The sequence below is a fragment of the Heterocephalus glaber genome, unplaced genomic scaffold, assembly GCF_053883595.1.
Source record: "Heterocephalus glaber isolate CG9 unplaced genomic scaffold, H.glaber_assembly_v1.0 deba00001744, whole genome shotgun sequence".
NCBI lineage: Eukaryota > Metazoa > Chordata > Mammalia > Rodentia > Bathyergidae > Heterocephalus > Heterocephalus glaber.
Genome location: NW_028258450.1, coordinates 1,985,881 through 1,999,712, shown reverse-complemented (window position 1 = coordinate 1,999,712; position 13,832 = coordinate 1,985,881). Strand labels below are relative to the sequence as shown.

The 13,832-nt window shown below is 52.0% G+C and overlaps 1 protein-coding gene across 1 annotated transcript in view; it reads right to left on the bottom strand.

The window, feature by feature from the left end:
• Positions 1 to 13,832, bottom strand: part of Clptm1 (CLPTM1 regulator of GABA type A receptor forward trafficking) — a 27,643-nt gene extending 13,811 nt beyond the window's left edge. The window contains exons 1-3 of the mRNA XM_004873147.4: positions 13,712 to 13,832; positions 6,901 to 7,013; positions 369 to 492 (exon numbers count right to left, since the gene is read on the bottom strand). Of these exons, the coding sequence (XP_004873204.1) occupies positions 369 to 492; positions 6,901 to 7,013; positions 13,712 to 13,783 (309 nt within the window). The 5' untranslated portion in view covers positions 13,784 to 13,832. The remainder of the gene's footprint in view (positions 1 to 368; positions 493 to 6,900; positions 7,014 to 13,711) is intronic.

The following is a 13,832-nucleotide window of genomic DNA, read 5'->3' as shown; positions in this document are numbered from 1 at the left end:
TCTGACCATGCACAACTGAGCAGGGGTCACCTCCTGACAGTTCTGTGAAACATGGCTTCAGAGAAGAGAAAGGGGGGAGCCCACCCGCCCTCCTCCTCCCTCTGTACCCTGTAAACCCAAACATACACAGAGCACCCAAAGATCCTGCCGCCAGAGTTTTTAAACAACCCGCGAGACCTCTGCTGTCCCTCCTCCCACACAAGCCAGCACCAAACCCAGTGAGTTTCTGCACAGTCACGTGGGTCACATAGGCTGCAGGTGTGACGTTCCCAGAGCTGGCAGTGGCAGCGGACCTTCTCTGTCCCACCCACCCTGGTCACTTATGGCTCCTCCTTTGCCCTGCACGACATCTCCCACTCAGTGGTTACCATTAAAGTGTCTTTGGGGAACAGGTTGCGGCTGGCGACGCGAGGGGCTCCTCCGGGGCCCGTCTGGTCCTGAGGGGCCGGCCCTCGGCGGAACCAGCTGCTGATGGCCCAGATGATGAAGATCCTGCAGAGGGAGGGCGCAGCTGCGAGGCCCGGCCTCTGGCTCCCCAGGCGCCTGCCTCCTCCGCCTAGGCTCCTGCTAGCTCATGGACTCCAGGCCTGGGCTGGGGAGCTGAGACACCCCCTAACTGTGCCTCTCCAGGGACAGAGCCCAACACTGCTGGGTGCCGTGGGGCCTGGCACTGAACTGGTCACCAGGACGCCCACCCTGGGTCCTCCAGGAGCTCCCAGAAGCTCAGGCCTAGAAAACCTAACGCCCTAGTCCCCTGGGTCCCCAAGTTAAAGAAGCCTGCCTACAAATCTGGAATCCTGCATTTCAGAGGCATGAAACCTTAGGAAGAGCAACCTTTTCAAACTTCAAATCAATAGAAAATCGGAGAACCAGGTGGGAAGCAGGTTAGTCCTTATTTTTGGTCCCAGTGGGCTAGACCCACTCTCTCAGCAGGAGGAAATGCATGGCTTACTGGAGTTCATTAATACAGGGCTGGGATACAGCTGGTGGAGAACACTGGCCTAGCACATGCAAGGGCCTGAGTTCAGACCCCAGTGTGAACACACCAGTAACAAACAAAATGCCCTGTGCATAATGAAACCAGCATGTACTGATCACTATGGAAAACATCACCACCAACACAGTTAATGAGGTATTTTTTTTCCCTTCCCCTCACAATATCAGGGATCAGGGGCACTCCACCACTGAGGTATATCCCTAATCTTTTTAAAAATCTTATTCTGGGGCCAGGAATTTAGCTCAGTGGTTCCAACGCCTGCCTCGAAAGCGCAAGGTCCCAAGTTTGATCCCCGGTACCAAAAAAAAAAATCTTATTCTGATACAGGATCTCTCCAGGTTGGCCAGGCTGTACTCGAACTCACTGGCCTCGGCCTCCCCCTCCCTCTGCACTGCGATTCCAGCCGTGGGCTACTATCCCAGGCATGCAGGTCATCTTTGGATAATTTTTCTCACTTCTTTACATTCTCCTTATGTGAAGTTTAACGAACAAAACACTCCCTGCTCCAGAAATTGTGCCAAACTGCTAGCTGTTTCCCCATATCCACCTTCCCTTTCTCCTTCAGTAAGAAAAACTCCTACATTTTAGGAGTCTGAATGTACCACACAGAATAAGACTACAATTCCAATCCCCCGTACAGCCAGCTGTCACCACGTGGAGAACTTCTGGCCAATGAAATGTGAAATCAATGTGTTACATGGGCGTCTGGGAACTGCACAAAAAAGGAAACAGTGTCTTTTGATTTTTTTCCACTGTTCATCTCCCTGGAATATGGATGTGATAACTCCATCTCTGGCAGCCATCTTAGGCCATGAGGATAAGGGGCACAAAATCTAGCAAGGGTGGAAGAGAAAGCAGGAAGCAATCTGGGGCACAGGAATCCTCATCTGCCTGCATTCAGACTGGCACAGGAGAAAGAAACTGCTGTTGTGTTATTGTAGGTGATGAATGCAGCTGTGTAGTTACAAAAGAAAAGTGACACACAAGAGGTTAAGAGCCCAGCCACTAAGCTATAACACAGATTAAGCATCCCTAATCTGAAATGCTCTAAGATGCGAAAACTTCTGAGCACTGACATGAAGCCGAAAGTGGAAAATTCCACACCTGACCTCACATGACTGGTCACAGTGAAAACACAGGCCCTCTGAAAGCACTCCCCAGGGGCTGCGGGTGCAGCAGCGGGAAATCGCTTGCCTAGCATGTACAAGGCTGCAGGATTGCTCCCTGGCAGGACTAAAAAAAAGTAATTAAAAAGAAACAAACACAATTATTTTCAGAGCCAGGCGTGGCAGCACACACTTATAATCCCAGCACTTTTTGGGAGGCTGAGGCAGGAAGATCACAAGTTCCAGGCCAGCTTCCACTACACAGTGAGACCCTATCTAAAAAATAACCCAAGGGCTGGGGATTTAGCTCAGTGGTTCCACCGTCTGCCTCAAAAGTGCAAGGTCCTCAGTTCAATCCCTGGTACCAAAAAATAAAAAATAACCCTCCAAAATTTTACCATAGGGTGTATAAAATAGATTTGAACATAAATGGATTTGTTGAGCTTGGGTCTCATCCCCAAGATCTATTATGTATATGCAAATATTCCAAAACCCTCCAAAATCCAGAATTGTAAACACTTCTGTTCCCAAACATTCTAGATAAGGGATATCCAACCTGAACCTGTAGCCTTAGGGGAGACTTTTGATCTTTCTAGACTTTTGTTTCCTCAAAGGTTGAAATGTGGTAGGGCCAGGCATATAGCTCAGCTGCACCATGCCTGCCTGGCAAACGCAAGGTCCTGAGTTTGTTCCCCGGTACCAGGGAAAAAAAGAAAAAAGAAATGGAGTAATAACAGTAACTACTCTCATAGGGTCATTTATAAATACTGAAAGTTTTACACACACATACACACACACACACAGTGTAACACTGGAATGGCCTAGTACATAGCAGTCTGTGCTTCAGAAGTATTCACTATTACTGTTATTTTCATATTCATCATAGAAAAAAGGCATAAGGGCTGGGGATTTAGCTCAGTGGCACTATGCCTGCCTCTCATGTGAAAGGTCCTGAGTTCGATCCCTGGTACCCCCCCAAAAAAAAACAAAGAAAAAAGGCATGAAAAACTCTGGGGCCCAGGGGCACAGCTCAGTGGCAGAGTGCCTGCCTAGTGAGCGAGGGCCTGGGTTTGAGCTCTAGCACTGCAAAGATGAAAGTAAGTGCTCTGCTATTGAAAAGTACTTCGGTGGATGCCGGCGTGCAGGGTGCCACCCAGCTGGGCCCCAAGCCCAGTAGAGTAGGATCAGGCGCAGGAACTTGCCTCTGCCTGCAGGACCCATGGACCCTGGGGCCTGGGGTCTCAGGGGCTGCGGCCCAGCTGAGCCATCTACTGCCTCCCAGGAATCTGTATACCTCGTGGCTGGCAAAGGTCTGGGACCAGGCCCTCTGGGGACCCTGCTGCCTCCATGAGAGGCTCCCATTGGAGACTGTGCTCCAAGGAAGCAAGTGGAAGCAGGGATTGGAGATCTGCCCTGCTTAAGGGGGCAGTCTGTGGGCACCCGGTCCCTGTGTAAAACCATGCAGAGACCAGCCCTCCTGGGCTCCTGATGCCCAAGCCCCTGGAGAACATGTGGGGTCCCGTGCACCCAGTTTCAGGCACCCTTTTGGAGGGCTCATGGGCCTTCCATGCCCCCAGGCCTGCAAGAGAAGGGACCGTCCTCACATTTTCAATCTACTTGATAAGGAGATAAAATTGATGTGAAATCTATCCCCCCAAACACATTCATAAGTTTCGAAAAATGTCTAAGAACTCTCCCTCCCAGCCTGCTCCTTTCTACACCCAGCTGCTGCCTTGCTTCCACTCCAGGGACCATTACATAGTCTGAGGCCCTGCTCAAACCCCTGGACACCACCCCCCACCAAAAGCCACTGTCACACAATCAGCTTGAAGCTTTGGGGATTTCATAAGTCCCTGAAAATAAACCTAAATCTCCTTTAACAACTCCAAAGGGGCTGGGGATGTGTCTCAGCAGTGGAGCACTTGCCTAGCATGTCCAAGCCCTGGATTCAGTCCCCAGCATCACAAGAAAGAATGAAAGAAAGACAGACAGAAACTCTATGGTGCATTCTTCCAATCCCAGCATTCAGGAGGCTGAGGCAGGAGGATCTATATAGTGAGTTCAAGGCCGGCCTGGGCAACTTAGCAAGACCCAGTCTCAAAAAAAAAAAGGACATGCCTGCTGTGTAAGCGCAAGGACCCGAGTTCAATCCCCGGTACCAAAAAAAACCAAAACAAAAAACAAACAAACAAACAAACAAAAAAAGGACTTCAAGCCAGGCATGGTGGTACACGCCTGTAATCCCAGCACTCAGGAGGCTGAGCCAGGAGAAGCACAACAAGTTCAAGTCCAGCCTGGCCTACACAGTGAGTTCAAGGCCAGCCTGGACTATATAGGGAGACCCTGTCTCAAAAAACAAAAACAAACAATAAAAAAGACTCCAGACAAGATGGTCTTCGAGCATCCACCCGAACTGATATCTGGGCGCCAGCTAGTTCTAAGGAAGGAAATGAGCCTCCACTGAGACTGTATTAAAACTCTCTGAAGGAAGTGCCTCATGTACTGATGCAGAAAGATTCTCATATAGAGCTTAATGAAAAACACCATGGTGCAGGACAGTGTGTGAAACAGGTTGTTGCTTATGTAAAATGAAGGGAAGGACAAAACCGATCATTATGCAGAGCCACTCGAAGCATGAAAAAAAGTGACATAAACCAGAGTCCTAACTCATTATGTGGCCATGGGGAAGGGAAGAGGGTCAGGGCTTAGGGTGTGGTGGCTGATAAGGTGGGGCACATAGATAGGAACCACGCCCAGCTTTGGGGCTGCACACAGCTGGGAGGTTTCTTTCCCGAAAAGCCTCTCGGTGTCCTAGGCAGGTGCTCTTGCTGTCCTACACCAGAATGGGATCGGTGGCCTCACTGGAGGTCATGGCTACTCTTTAGCTGTTTATGTTTTCAGACTTTTTTTTTTTGAAACACTGAACAACAAAACCAATCTAAAAAAGCAATTGTGGCCAATATGGACTGAGTCTGTGCAGGTCACACGCAGTGACAGATTCTCATGGAGTTGTTCTGATGATCCCTGAGCTTATGTCCTACCTGTGCAGTACAACTGAGGCATGAGAAGTGAGGTCATCTGACACAGCGTAGAGGTGACAGGGCTGAGATGTGGTGCAGCCACACTCTCCTTGCTACCTGAGATCACCCCACCATGTTGAGAGCTGTGGACAAGCAGGCGGGTCCCCGTTTTCCTCTCCATTAACACGCCTGGGGTCAGGGATTTAGCTCAGTGGTTTCCTTGCCTGCTGCGCAAGCATAAGGACCCAAGTTTGATCCCGGTACCAAAAAAAAACCAACAAAACAAACACTCCTGTCTCTGAGCACCCTTCCATAATCCCCTCAGGACCAAGTACAAAGGCATGTGCTTTTCCAGACTGATGGCAAATAGCAGTCTCTGCCCTCACATCCACAGGGCCCACATCCGGGGACTCAACCAACCACAGAACAGAAACACTGCAGGACTGGCCTATAACTCAGTGGTAGAGCACTTGCCTAGCACGTATGAGGCCCTGAGCTCCATTCCTGGGACCAAAAACAAAAACAAAAAAATAAAGAAAAAGCACTTGCATAGGCTGAGGCAAGAGGATCATGAGTTCAAGGCCAGGGTGAACAATACAGCAAGACTGTATCAAAAACAAACAAACAGCCAGGCATGGTGGAGCACACCTGTAATCCCAGCACTGCGGGGGCTGAGACAGGAGGATAGCAAATTCAAACTCAGCCTAGGCAACTCAGTAAGACCTTGTCTCAAAATAAAAAATAAAGGGCCAGGAATTTAGCTCAGTGGCGCCATGCCTGCCTTACACACGCAAGGTCCTAAATTCGATCCCCTGTACCGGGAAAAAAAAATAAAAATAAAAAATAAAAAAGGGATGGCCCTGGGTTTAATCCCCAGTACAAAAAAAACCCCCCAAAACCTTTTAAAGGGCCAATGTTATGTTATATATAAGTTCTACATCAAAGGTCTCTCTCCTCTAACTCCTATGCTTATAGAACAGGGGCGTCAGTGACTGCTTTGGAGACAGGGCCTTTAATGAACAGGTCATTAAGGGCACAGGGGTGTGGCTCAGTGGCTGAGCATGTGATTAGCCGAGTGAGGCCCTAATTTCAATCCCCAGCCCACAAAAATTTTTTTTAAATAAAGAACCAATTAAAGTTAAATGAGGTCCCAATCCACTATAGCTGGTTGTCATTATGAGCAACGAAGACACAGATACACCCAGAGGAAAGACCAAGCGATGGTCAGCTACATGCCTGGAGAATGACTTCAGAAGGACCCAACCTGGCAATGCCCCAGCCTGGGACTGCTGGTCTCCAGAACAGGGAGGACATCAGTTTCTGTTTCTGTTGTTTAAGTCACCCGCCCACATAATCTGTTACAGAAGCCCCAGCAAACTAATTTCAGTATCATTTAGAACAGTAAAAAGCAAGTAGCTGGGTATGGTGGCACACACTCATAATCCCAGATACTCAAGAGGCTGAGGCAGGAGAATCTCAGGTTCTAACCCAGCCTGGGGAACTTAGCATCTTATCGAGATGCTGTCTCTAAATGAAGAAAAAAAATTTGAAAGGCCTGGAGATTCACCTGAGTGGTAGAGCACTTTCCTAGCACATGTCAGGCACTGGGTTCAACCCCTAATACTGTTAAAAAAAAAAATTAAAAAGGAAATTCAGTCATACACAAAGAAAGCTTGACCAGTAGAGCAGTGATCATGGCCCTTGGGTAGTTTTTTGGTTCTTCCATGCTTTCCTCACGTGAGCACTGTCAGGGAACAAACCCAGGCCGCCTGCTCACCTGAACAGCACACCTTTGATGACCTGCCAAGCATTGGGTGCCGGCTGGGGTGGTGGGTTCTGGGGCTGGGTCTCCACCGGCGGGTCCCTCCCAATGCTGCCATTGCTGGTCACCTGTGGGGGACAGAGGCCAGGGTGAGGCAGGGGAGTGGGCCTGAGACAAAGGACCCTGTCCGGCCCCGCTGTGCACCGTGGCACAGACAGGTGCGCGCACAGTCAGAGACTGAACTGACATAATCACCCAAGAGGTATGCCGGGTCCCCTCTGTCAGGAGGAAATGGCCACCAAGCGGTTCCTCTGTGCAGGGACACAGTGGTAACCCACCGGGCCCCCGTCCTGCCCTCTGCCCTGCAATCTGTGGGAAGTCAGACCCATCTCCAGACAGGCACAGCCCAGAGCGGGCAGGGCTGGGTTGCAGGAGCCCAGCTGAGGGGTCGAGAGCCACCAGCAAAGACACAGCAGGCAGGAGGGCGCAGGTCCAGCAGGGGACAAAGGGGCTGAAGACTGCCAATGCTCCCTGGGGCTAGCAGGGAGGAAGTAGCTATTGGGGGACAGCCACAGGGGGGGTCTTGTGGCAGCTGCCAGCCTGTGTGGGCTGCTGGTCCAGCAGGCAAGAGACCCAGAAAAGCACAACCACAGTGTGGGCCTCTCGAGTCACATGACTCGACAGAACACTGCATGCTCACGTGTGTGTGCGCGCGCGCACACACACACACACACACACACACACACACGGCTCAGGGAACTTATGACACTTGTCTAGGTCACCCAGGAAGGATGGCAGGGGCTCGGAAGCCAGGGAGGAGCCTGCACTCAGAAGAAAGAGGCTCAGAAGCAGAACCTCTGGGCTCAGGTAAGGAAGAGCCCCTCACATGTAAGCCTTCAAGCAGGACCTGCATGGGCACGGGCAGGGGCACGGGCACGGGCACAGCAGCACCACACCAGTACTGAGCCAGCATGCAGAGCCGGCGAACACAGCTCCTTGGGGTTCCCCGCAGGGACTGCCAGGGGTACCAGGTCTACGCCCACTTCCCCACGGTCTGCGACCACTCCTCTGCAATGTCTTCTCTGTCCCCTTCGCTCACAGCACACTCGTCCGGGGAACAGCGAAGGCAGCGAAGGCCCTGCTACCAGACAGGGCTGCTATGGAGCTGAGGCTGGCATTTGTTAAATGCATCACTTGTCACCTCCTTGTCCCCATCACCAGCAAGAGCTCTTTCCTGTCATTTCCCAAAGAACAGAACAGCAAAGCAGTCAAGTGGGGGCTCTGGGGCCCTAATTCCACCATTCTTGTCTGTGATGCCTTGGGCATGTCACTTCACCCCTCTGACCCAACCTGAGGACCACGCTGAAAATACAAATCAGAAAAGCTTTCCTTCACACACTGAAAAAATGTTTCTTGCACTCCTTGTGCATGCTGAGGGGCAGGAGCAGCAACACCCACACAGCCTGGGACCCCACCTGCCCAGAGCTCGGGGTCTATGGGGAAACCAGCCTGTGGAATGGTAAACAAGACAATTAAACGTCGTAAATGGAGCTGAGCACCAGGGCACACACCTGTGATCCCTGCACTCAGGAGGCTGAGGCAGGAGGATTGCAAGTTCAAGGCCAGCCTGGGCTACCCAGTGAGCCCCAGCCTCAAAAAACAACAGTTGGGGGCCGGGGATGTAGTTCAGCGACACAGTGCCTGCCTGGCAAGTGCAGAGTTCTGAGTTCAATTTCTGGTAACCAAGAAAAAAAAAAAGACTAATAAAAAAACAACAGCTGGGCACAGTGGCATACACTTGTAATCCCAGGACTCAGAAGGCTGAGGCAGGAGGATCACGGAGCCTGGACAACACAGCAAGACCTTGTCTCAGAAAACAACAAAAGTAAACAGAAGGGTAAACAGAAAACGTACTCTGGAAAAACCAGCAGGGAGAAGACAGCAACAGGGCAGGGGCGGCAGGTGCCCACTATGGGTTGGCTGTCAGGGAGGTCCCCCGAGGAGCTCCCTTTGCCATCTGGGTGGGACCCTCAGCCTAGCAGCCCAGGGAAGGGTGCACAAGTGAGTGAGGCCACAGGGACACAGGGCCACCTTGGGCCTGGCCTGGCTCCGGGAGTGTGGGAGCCACACTCAGGTCTGCAGCTCATCTGAACTGACTCAGGGACAGGAACAGAGGTTGGGGCAGGGCCAGGACTTGAACACACGCTGGCTGCCTCCCAGGTCTCGCCTCTTACCCACAGCAATGGACAACCTGGTACAGACAGGCACACTAAAACCACAACCAGAGGCCACTTCAGCCCCGGTAGGATGAGCACAATCAAAGACAGATAATCAAAAGCACTGGCAGTACCGGGAGTGGCGGCTCAAGCCTGAAATCCCACACTCTGGGAGGCTGAAGCAGGAGGATCGAAAGTTCAAGCCCAGCCTGGGCAACTTTGTGACTTAGCAAGACCCTGTCTCAAAATAAAAAAAAATTAAAGGGGCAGGGGTTGCTGGGGATATCCCCCCACCCCCTGCAAAGGTTTTACATTCAATCCTCAGTATGTACTGGGGGACAAAAGAAAACCACTGGCAGGATGGGGAGAAATAGGAATGCAAAATGGTACAGCTGCAGGGCAGTTACTTAACAAGCTAAACCTGAACCTACCCTACAAACCAGCAAACCCAGACTGGGCTGTGATCCAAGAGATGGGAAGACATATGTCTGCACACAGCTCGTACACAAACCTTCACGGCGGCATTATTTGTAACAGCCCTAAACTACAAACGACCCAAGGTTCTTCAATAATTGAATGAATGAATAAACTGATGTGGCTAAGGAACACTGCTCAGCAGTAAAAGCAACAAGTATGCCAAGCATGGTGGTGCACACCAGTAATCCCAATATTTGGGAGGCTGAGGCAGGATTACTGCTAGCTCCAGGCCAGCCTGGGCTACGTAGCAAGAACCCTGCCTCAAAAAAACAAACAGCTGGGGACTTAGCTCAGTGGTTCTACCACTTGCCTTGCAAGCACAAGGTCCCGAGTTCAATCCCCAGTACCCACCCCAAAAAAGATGAAAAAAACAAACAAAAACAAAAGGACCATGGGAATTTTCTGAGGAGATGGAAGTAGCATCGCCCCTATATCTACAGATTCTGTATCCAAGGATTCAATGCACTGTGGATGGAAAAGATTCAGAGAAAGCGACAACTGCATCTGTACTGCACATGCACGGACTTTTCCCTCTCATTATGCCCTAAACAATACGATATAGCATTGACACCACACTGGGTCTGAGTCATCCAGAAAGGATCCTGTGCAGCTCATATGAAAATGCTACACCATTTGGGATTTTTTTTTTTTTTGAGACAGGGTCTCACTATGTAGTTCAGGCTGGCCTTGAGCTCATTATGGAGCCCAGGCTGGCCTGGGGCTTGAGGAGATTCTCCTGCCTCAGCCCTCCCCCTCCCTCACTGAGTGCCGGTATCATAGGCCTGCACCATCGTACCTGGCACTACACTGTTTTACATAAAGGACTTGAGCACCCAAGATTTGCTAATGGGAGGCGAGTTCTGGGACCAGTCCCCCATGGACACTGAGGGACAGCTGCCATGTCAAACTGAACTGCGGTCCTGGTTGCAATGAATCACACAAATGTACCAAAAGCTGCTGCACTCCACATGGACCACAGATGATGTGATGGAATCTAAGTCATTTTCATCAAGAGTAACCTGTGGTGGCTCCCCTGGCCTGCAGAGCAAAGGCCAAGTTCTGCTCCCTCTCCCCTCCAGCTCATTTCTTCATCAAACCAGGCATTTTCTGCCTCAGAGCCTTTGCACTGGCTGTTCCCATCACCGGAAAGGCTTTTCCCTCAGCTACCTTTGTGACTCCTCCCTTCCCTCCTAAGGTCTTCAGTCAAATCTGCCTCCTAGGGGAAGCCTTCCCCGACCACCTTATTTAACCTGCAGACTCTCTACAGACCCACCCCTCACTTCCTATCCCAACCCCAGCTCTACTTCACTTCACAACACTCCCATCTGGGGCTGTATATTCTTCTTCTTTACCTCACTCTGTGTGTCCCCACCCATGCCTCCCTCAACCCCAAAGCCCAGATGGAACCTGACTTCCAAGAAGGCAGGGCCTCCAGCATGCAGTACCAACTCAATCCACATCAAGGCAGAAATGGTGGCATTGGGCTCGGTGTCTGGGCTCCTGGCTAAAAAAGGAGCAGACTGTCTGTGGCATGGGACTGGGCAAGGGTTTCCCACTGTGCCAAGCCCCTGGGCTAGGGGAGAATGGTGGGAGTTGTGGACACGGTGGTGACAAGACACAGCCCCTGCTCTTGACCTGTCTGTCCGGTCTCACATGAGACCCCCAGCAACAGCACCCGAGGATGTGGGGAAGCAGCTGGGACCACAGGGCTGCACATCCCCAAAGGAAGCTGGCCTGCAGCCCAGCCTGGCACTGCCTGGCTCTGCCATGGGCAGAAGAGAACCCACCTCGTCCATTCCACAAACTCTGAGCTCCTCCTCTGTGCCCAGCACTGAACTGAGCAGTGGCAGCAACACAGTGATCATCAAGACAGGCCTGATCCTGCCTTCCTGGGGCTCCCAGTCCAGTGCAGGAAACCCAGGGCGGGAGGCTGGGCCCTGGCCCCAGTATGAGGGTCAGGGAAGGGTTTCTGGGGTAAGAGATGTCTCTGATCTGTAGGACCAGTGAAGAGCAGCCAAGTAGAGAAGAAACGTGTACAGAGGACTGAGGAAAGGGAGCTGAAGTGCAACTGGGAATGAGAAGTCGGCATGGCTGACCCTCCTCTGTCCACTGGTGCTCAAGCAAGGGTGATTCCACCCCAGGGCACTTGGCAACATCTGGAGACATTTTTGATTGTCACAACCAGGGAGGGGTATGTATGCTTTTGACATCTTCCGAAAAGAAGTCAGGGATGGTGCTATGCATCCTAAGGTACACGGGCCAGCCCCTAAGAGAGAGAACTACCCAACCCAAAAATGTCAATAGTGCTATCTAAAGCAGGCGTGGTGGCACACCTGTGATCCCAGCACTCAGAAGGCTGAGGCAGGAGGATAGCAACAAGTTCAAGGCCAGCCTGAAGTACATAATGAGACCCTGTCTCACAAAACAAAAAAGTGGAAGAAAGAAAAAGAAATCCTAGTCTAGTCTGAAGAGTCAGATCATGTGAGGCCTTGATCTGCTTAATTAAATAAATAAATAAAAATTGTACTTTAACCTGAAGACAAAGGGATGAGCATTAAAAAATTTCAGAGTCAGGGCCAGGGATTTAGCTCAGTGGTTTTGCCCCCAGCTGCGCAAGCGCAAGGACCCAAGTTCGATCCCCAGTACCAAAAAAAAAATTTCAGAGTCAGGACAAGAAGGGATCCAGTCCCAGCACTCAGAAGTTGAGGCAGGAATGTCCTGAGTTTGAGGCCAGCGGGGGCTACATATGGAGAACCCTGGATCAAAAAGAGGGGGGCGGACCCGGAAGCGTGAGCAACTTGAACCCTGGTCTCTTGGGCAACTCCACTCCTAATACCAATAGGAACTTAGTGGAGCAAAGACCTCCCTTTTGAAAGACTGGGAAGCCCCGGAAGGGAAGGCCTTCAGCTTCATTCCAGAACAAGCTCAACAATCTTTTCCTGAGCTGCCCCTCAGGCCAAGTCCGGGCTGGAAACACTGAAAAGATTCAGTCCAGGTGTATTAGGCTCCATCACCCTAACTTCGCCCTGGTGTCCATCCCAGGTATTATTTGTCTCTTCTTTGGACTCCCTGAGTCCCTGACTCAGAATTTTGTCACCATCCTAGTCGTCAAGATTATAACTGTTTACATGGCAGTCTCCTGTCCCACTCCCCTGTCAGCAGGGGCATGGCTGGAGTCATCTTTGTGGCCCATCACAGACGGGACTGGCCTTCCTGTCCAACTCACTAACCGTTGGAGACATGGAGGCCCGAAGAGGAAAAGGAACTTGGCCAAGGTCACAGAGTCAGCTTCATTCTCCCCTCCCAACAACCCGCACTCCTCTCCCTGAGCTGCCTCCCACGTAAGCGACATCCCAGTGGGTGGATCGACAGCACCTTGCTGTCACTCCATCGATTCCCCAGATGCCTGAATGGTGCCTGCTTGAACTGGTGTGTTCTGCAGTCTCAGTTTAGTTTAGGTAGCAACTGGTCAAAAGTCATCTGCATCAGGACCAGTTCCCCAAAGGACCAGTTTATGCCGAAAGCATTCATTACCCCATCCCAGTCCGGACCAGCCTGGGTCAGCTTCTACATGGAATGGATGCCAAACTTATCCTGGGTGACCTCCTGCAAGCACCACAGTCTCGCTGTTACTCGGATTCCTGTCTGTAAAATGGGTCCGTCGGTCTCCACAGTCCGTGCCCTCACCCACGATGATTACCTGATTTCCCCAGAGCTAGAAAGCTCGCGGTTAACCAGCGCCCACATCTCAGACATGTGAGCCGAGCCTGAACGCCAGACCACTCTAAGAATTGCTTTAGATCATGGAATCAGAGTCAAGAACCCAGATCCACTGCGTACAAGTCTGCGCCTCTCCACGCCACTGTCTCCCTGACTCGAGCACTGAGCCTGGTGGACCTCGGCGCGAGCGTGCAGGGGACCAGGCTCGCAACAGGGACGGCTCCCGCCACTGTCTGGCCTCCCGGACGGCCCGCGCTCCTGGACGGCCCGGCCTCGTCTGGGCCCGATATTCAAGGTCCCTCTGGGCAAGGAGACTCCAGTGCACCAGAGTCCGCGAAGAGGGGCAAGACACATTCCCTGGGAGGGCCCCCTCCTGGGGAAGTGCCCCCTCAGGCCCCTCTCGGCCTCCGTACCTGACCGGAGCCGCCTCCTCCGGCCGCCACCACGGCGCTGCCGGCCCCGTCCGCCTCCTGCGCCGCCGCCATCTTCCCGCTCCGGGTCCCCGCCCCCGCCGCCAGCCCCGCCCCGTCCCTG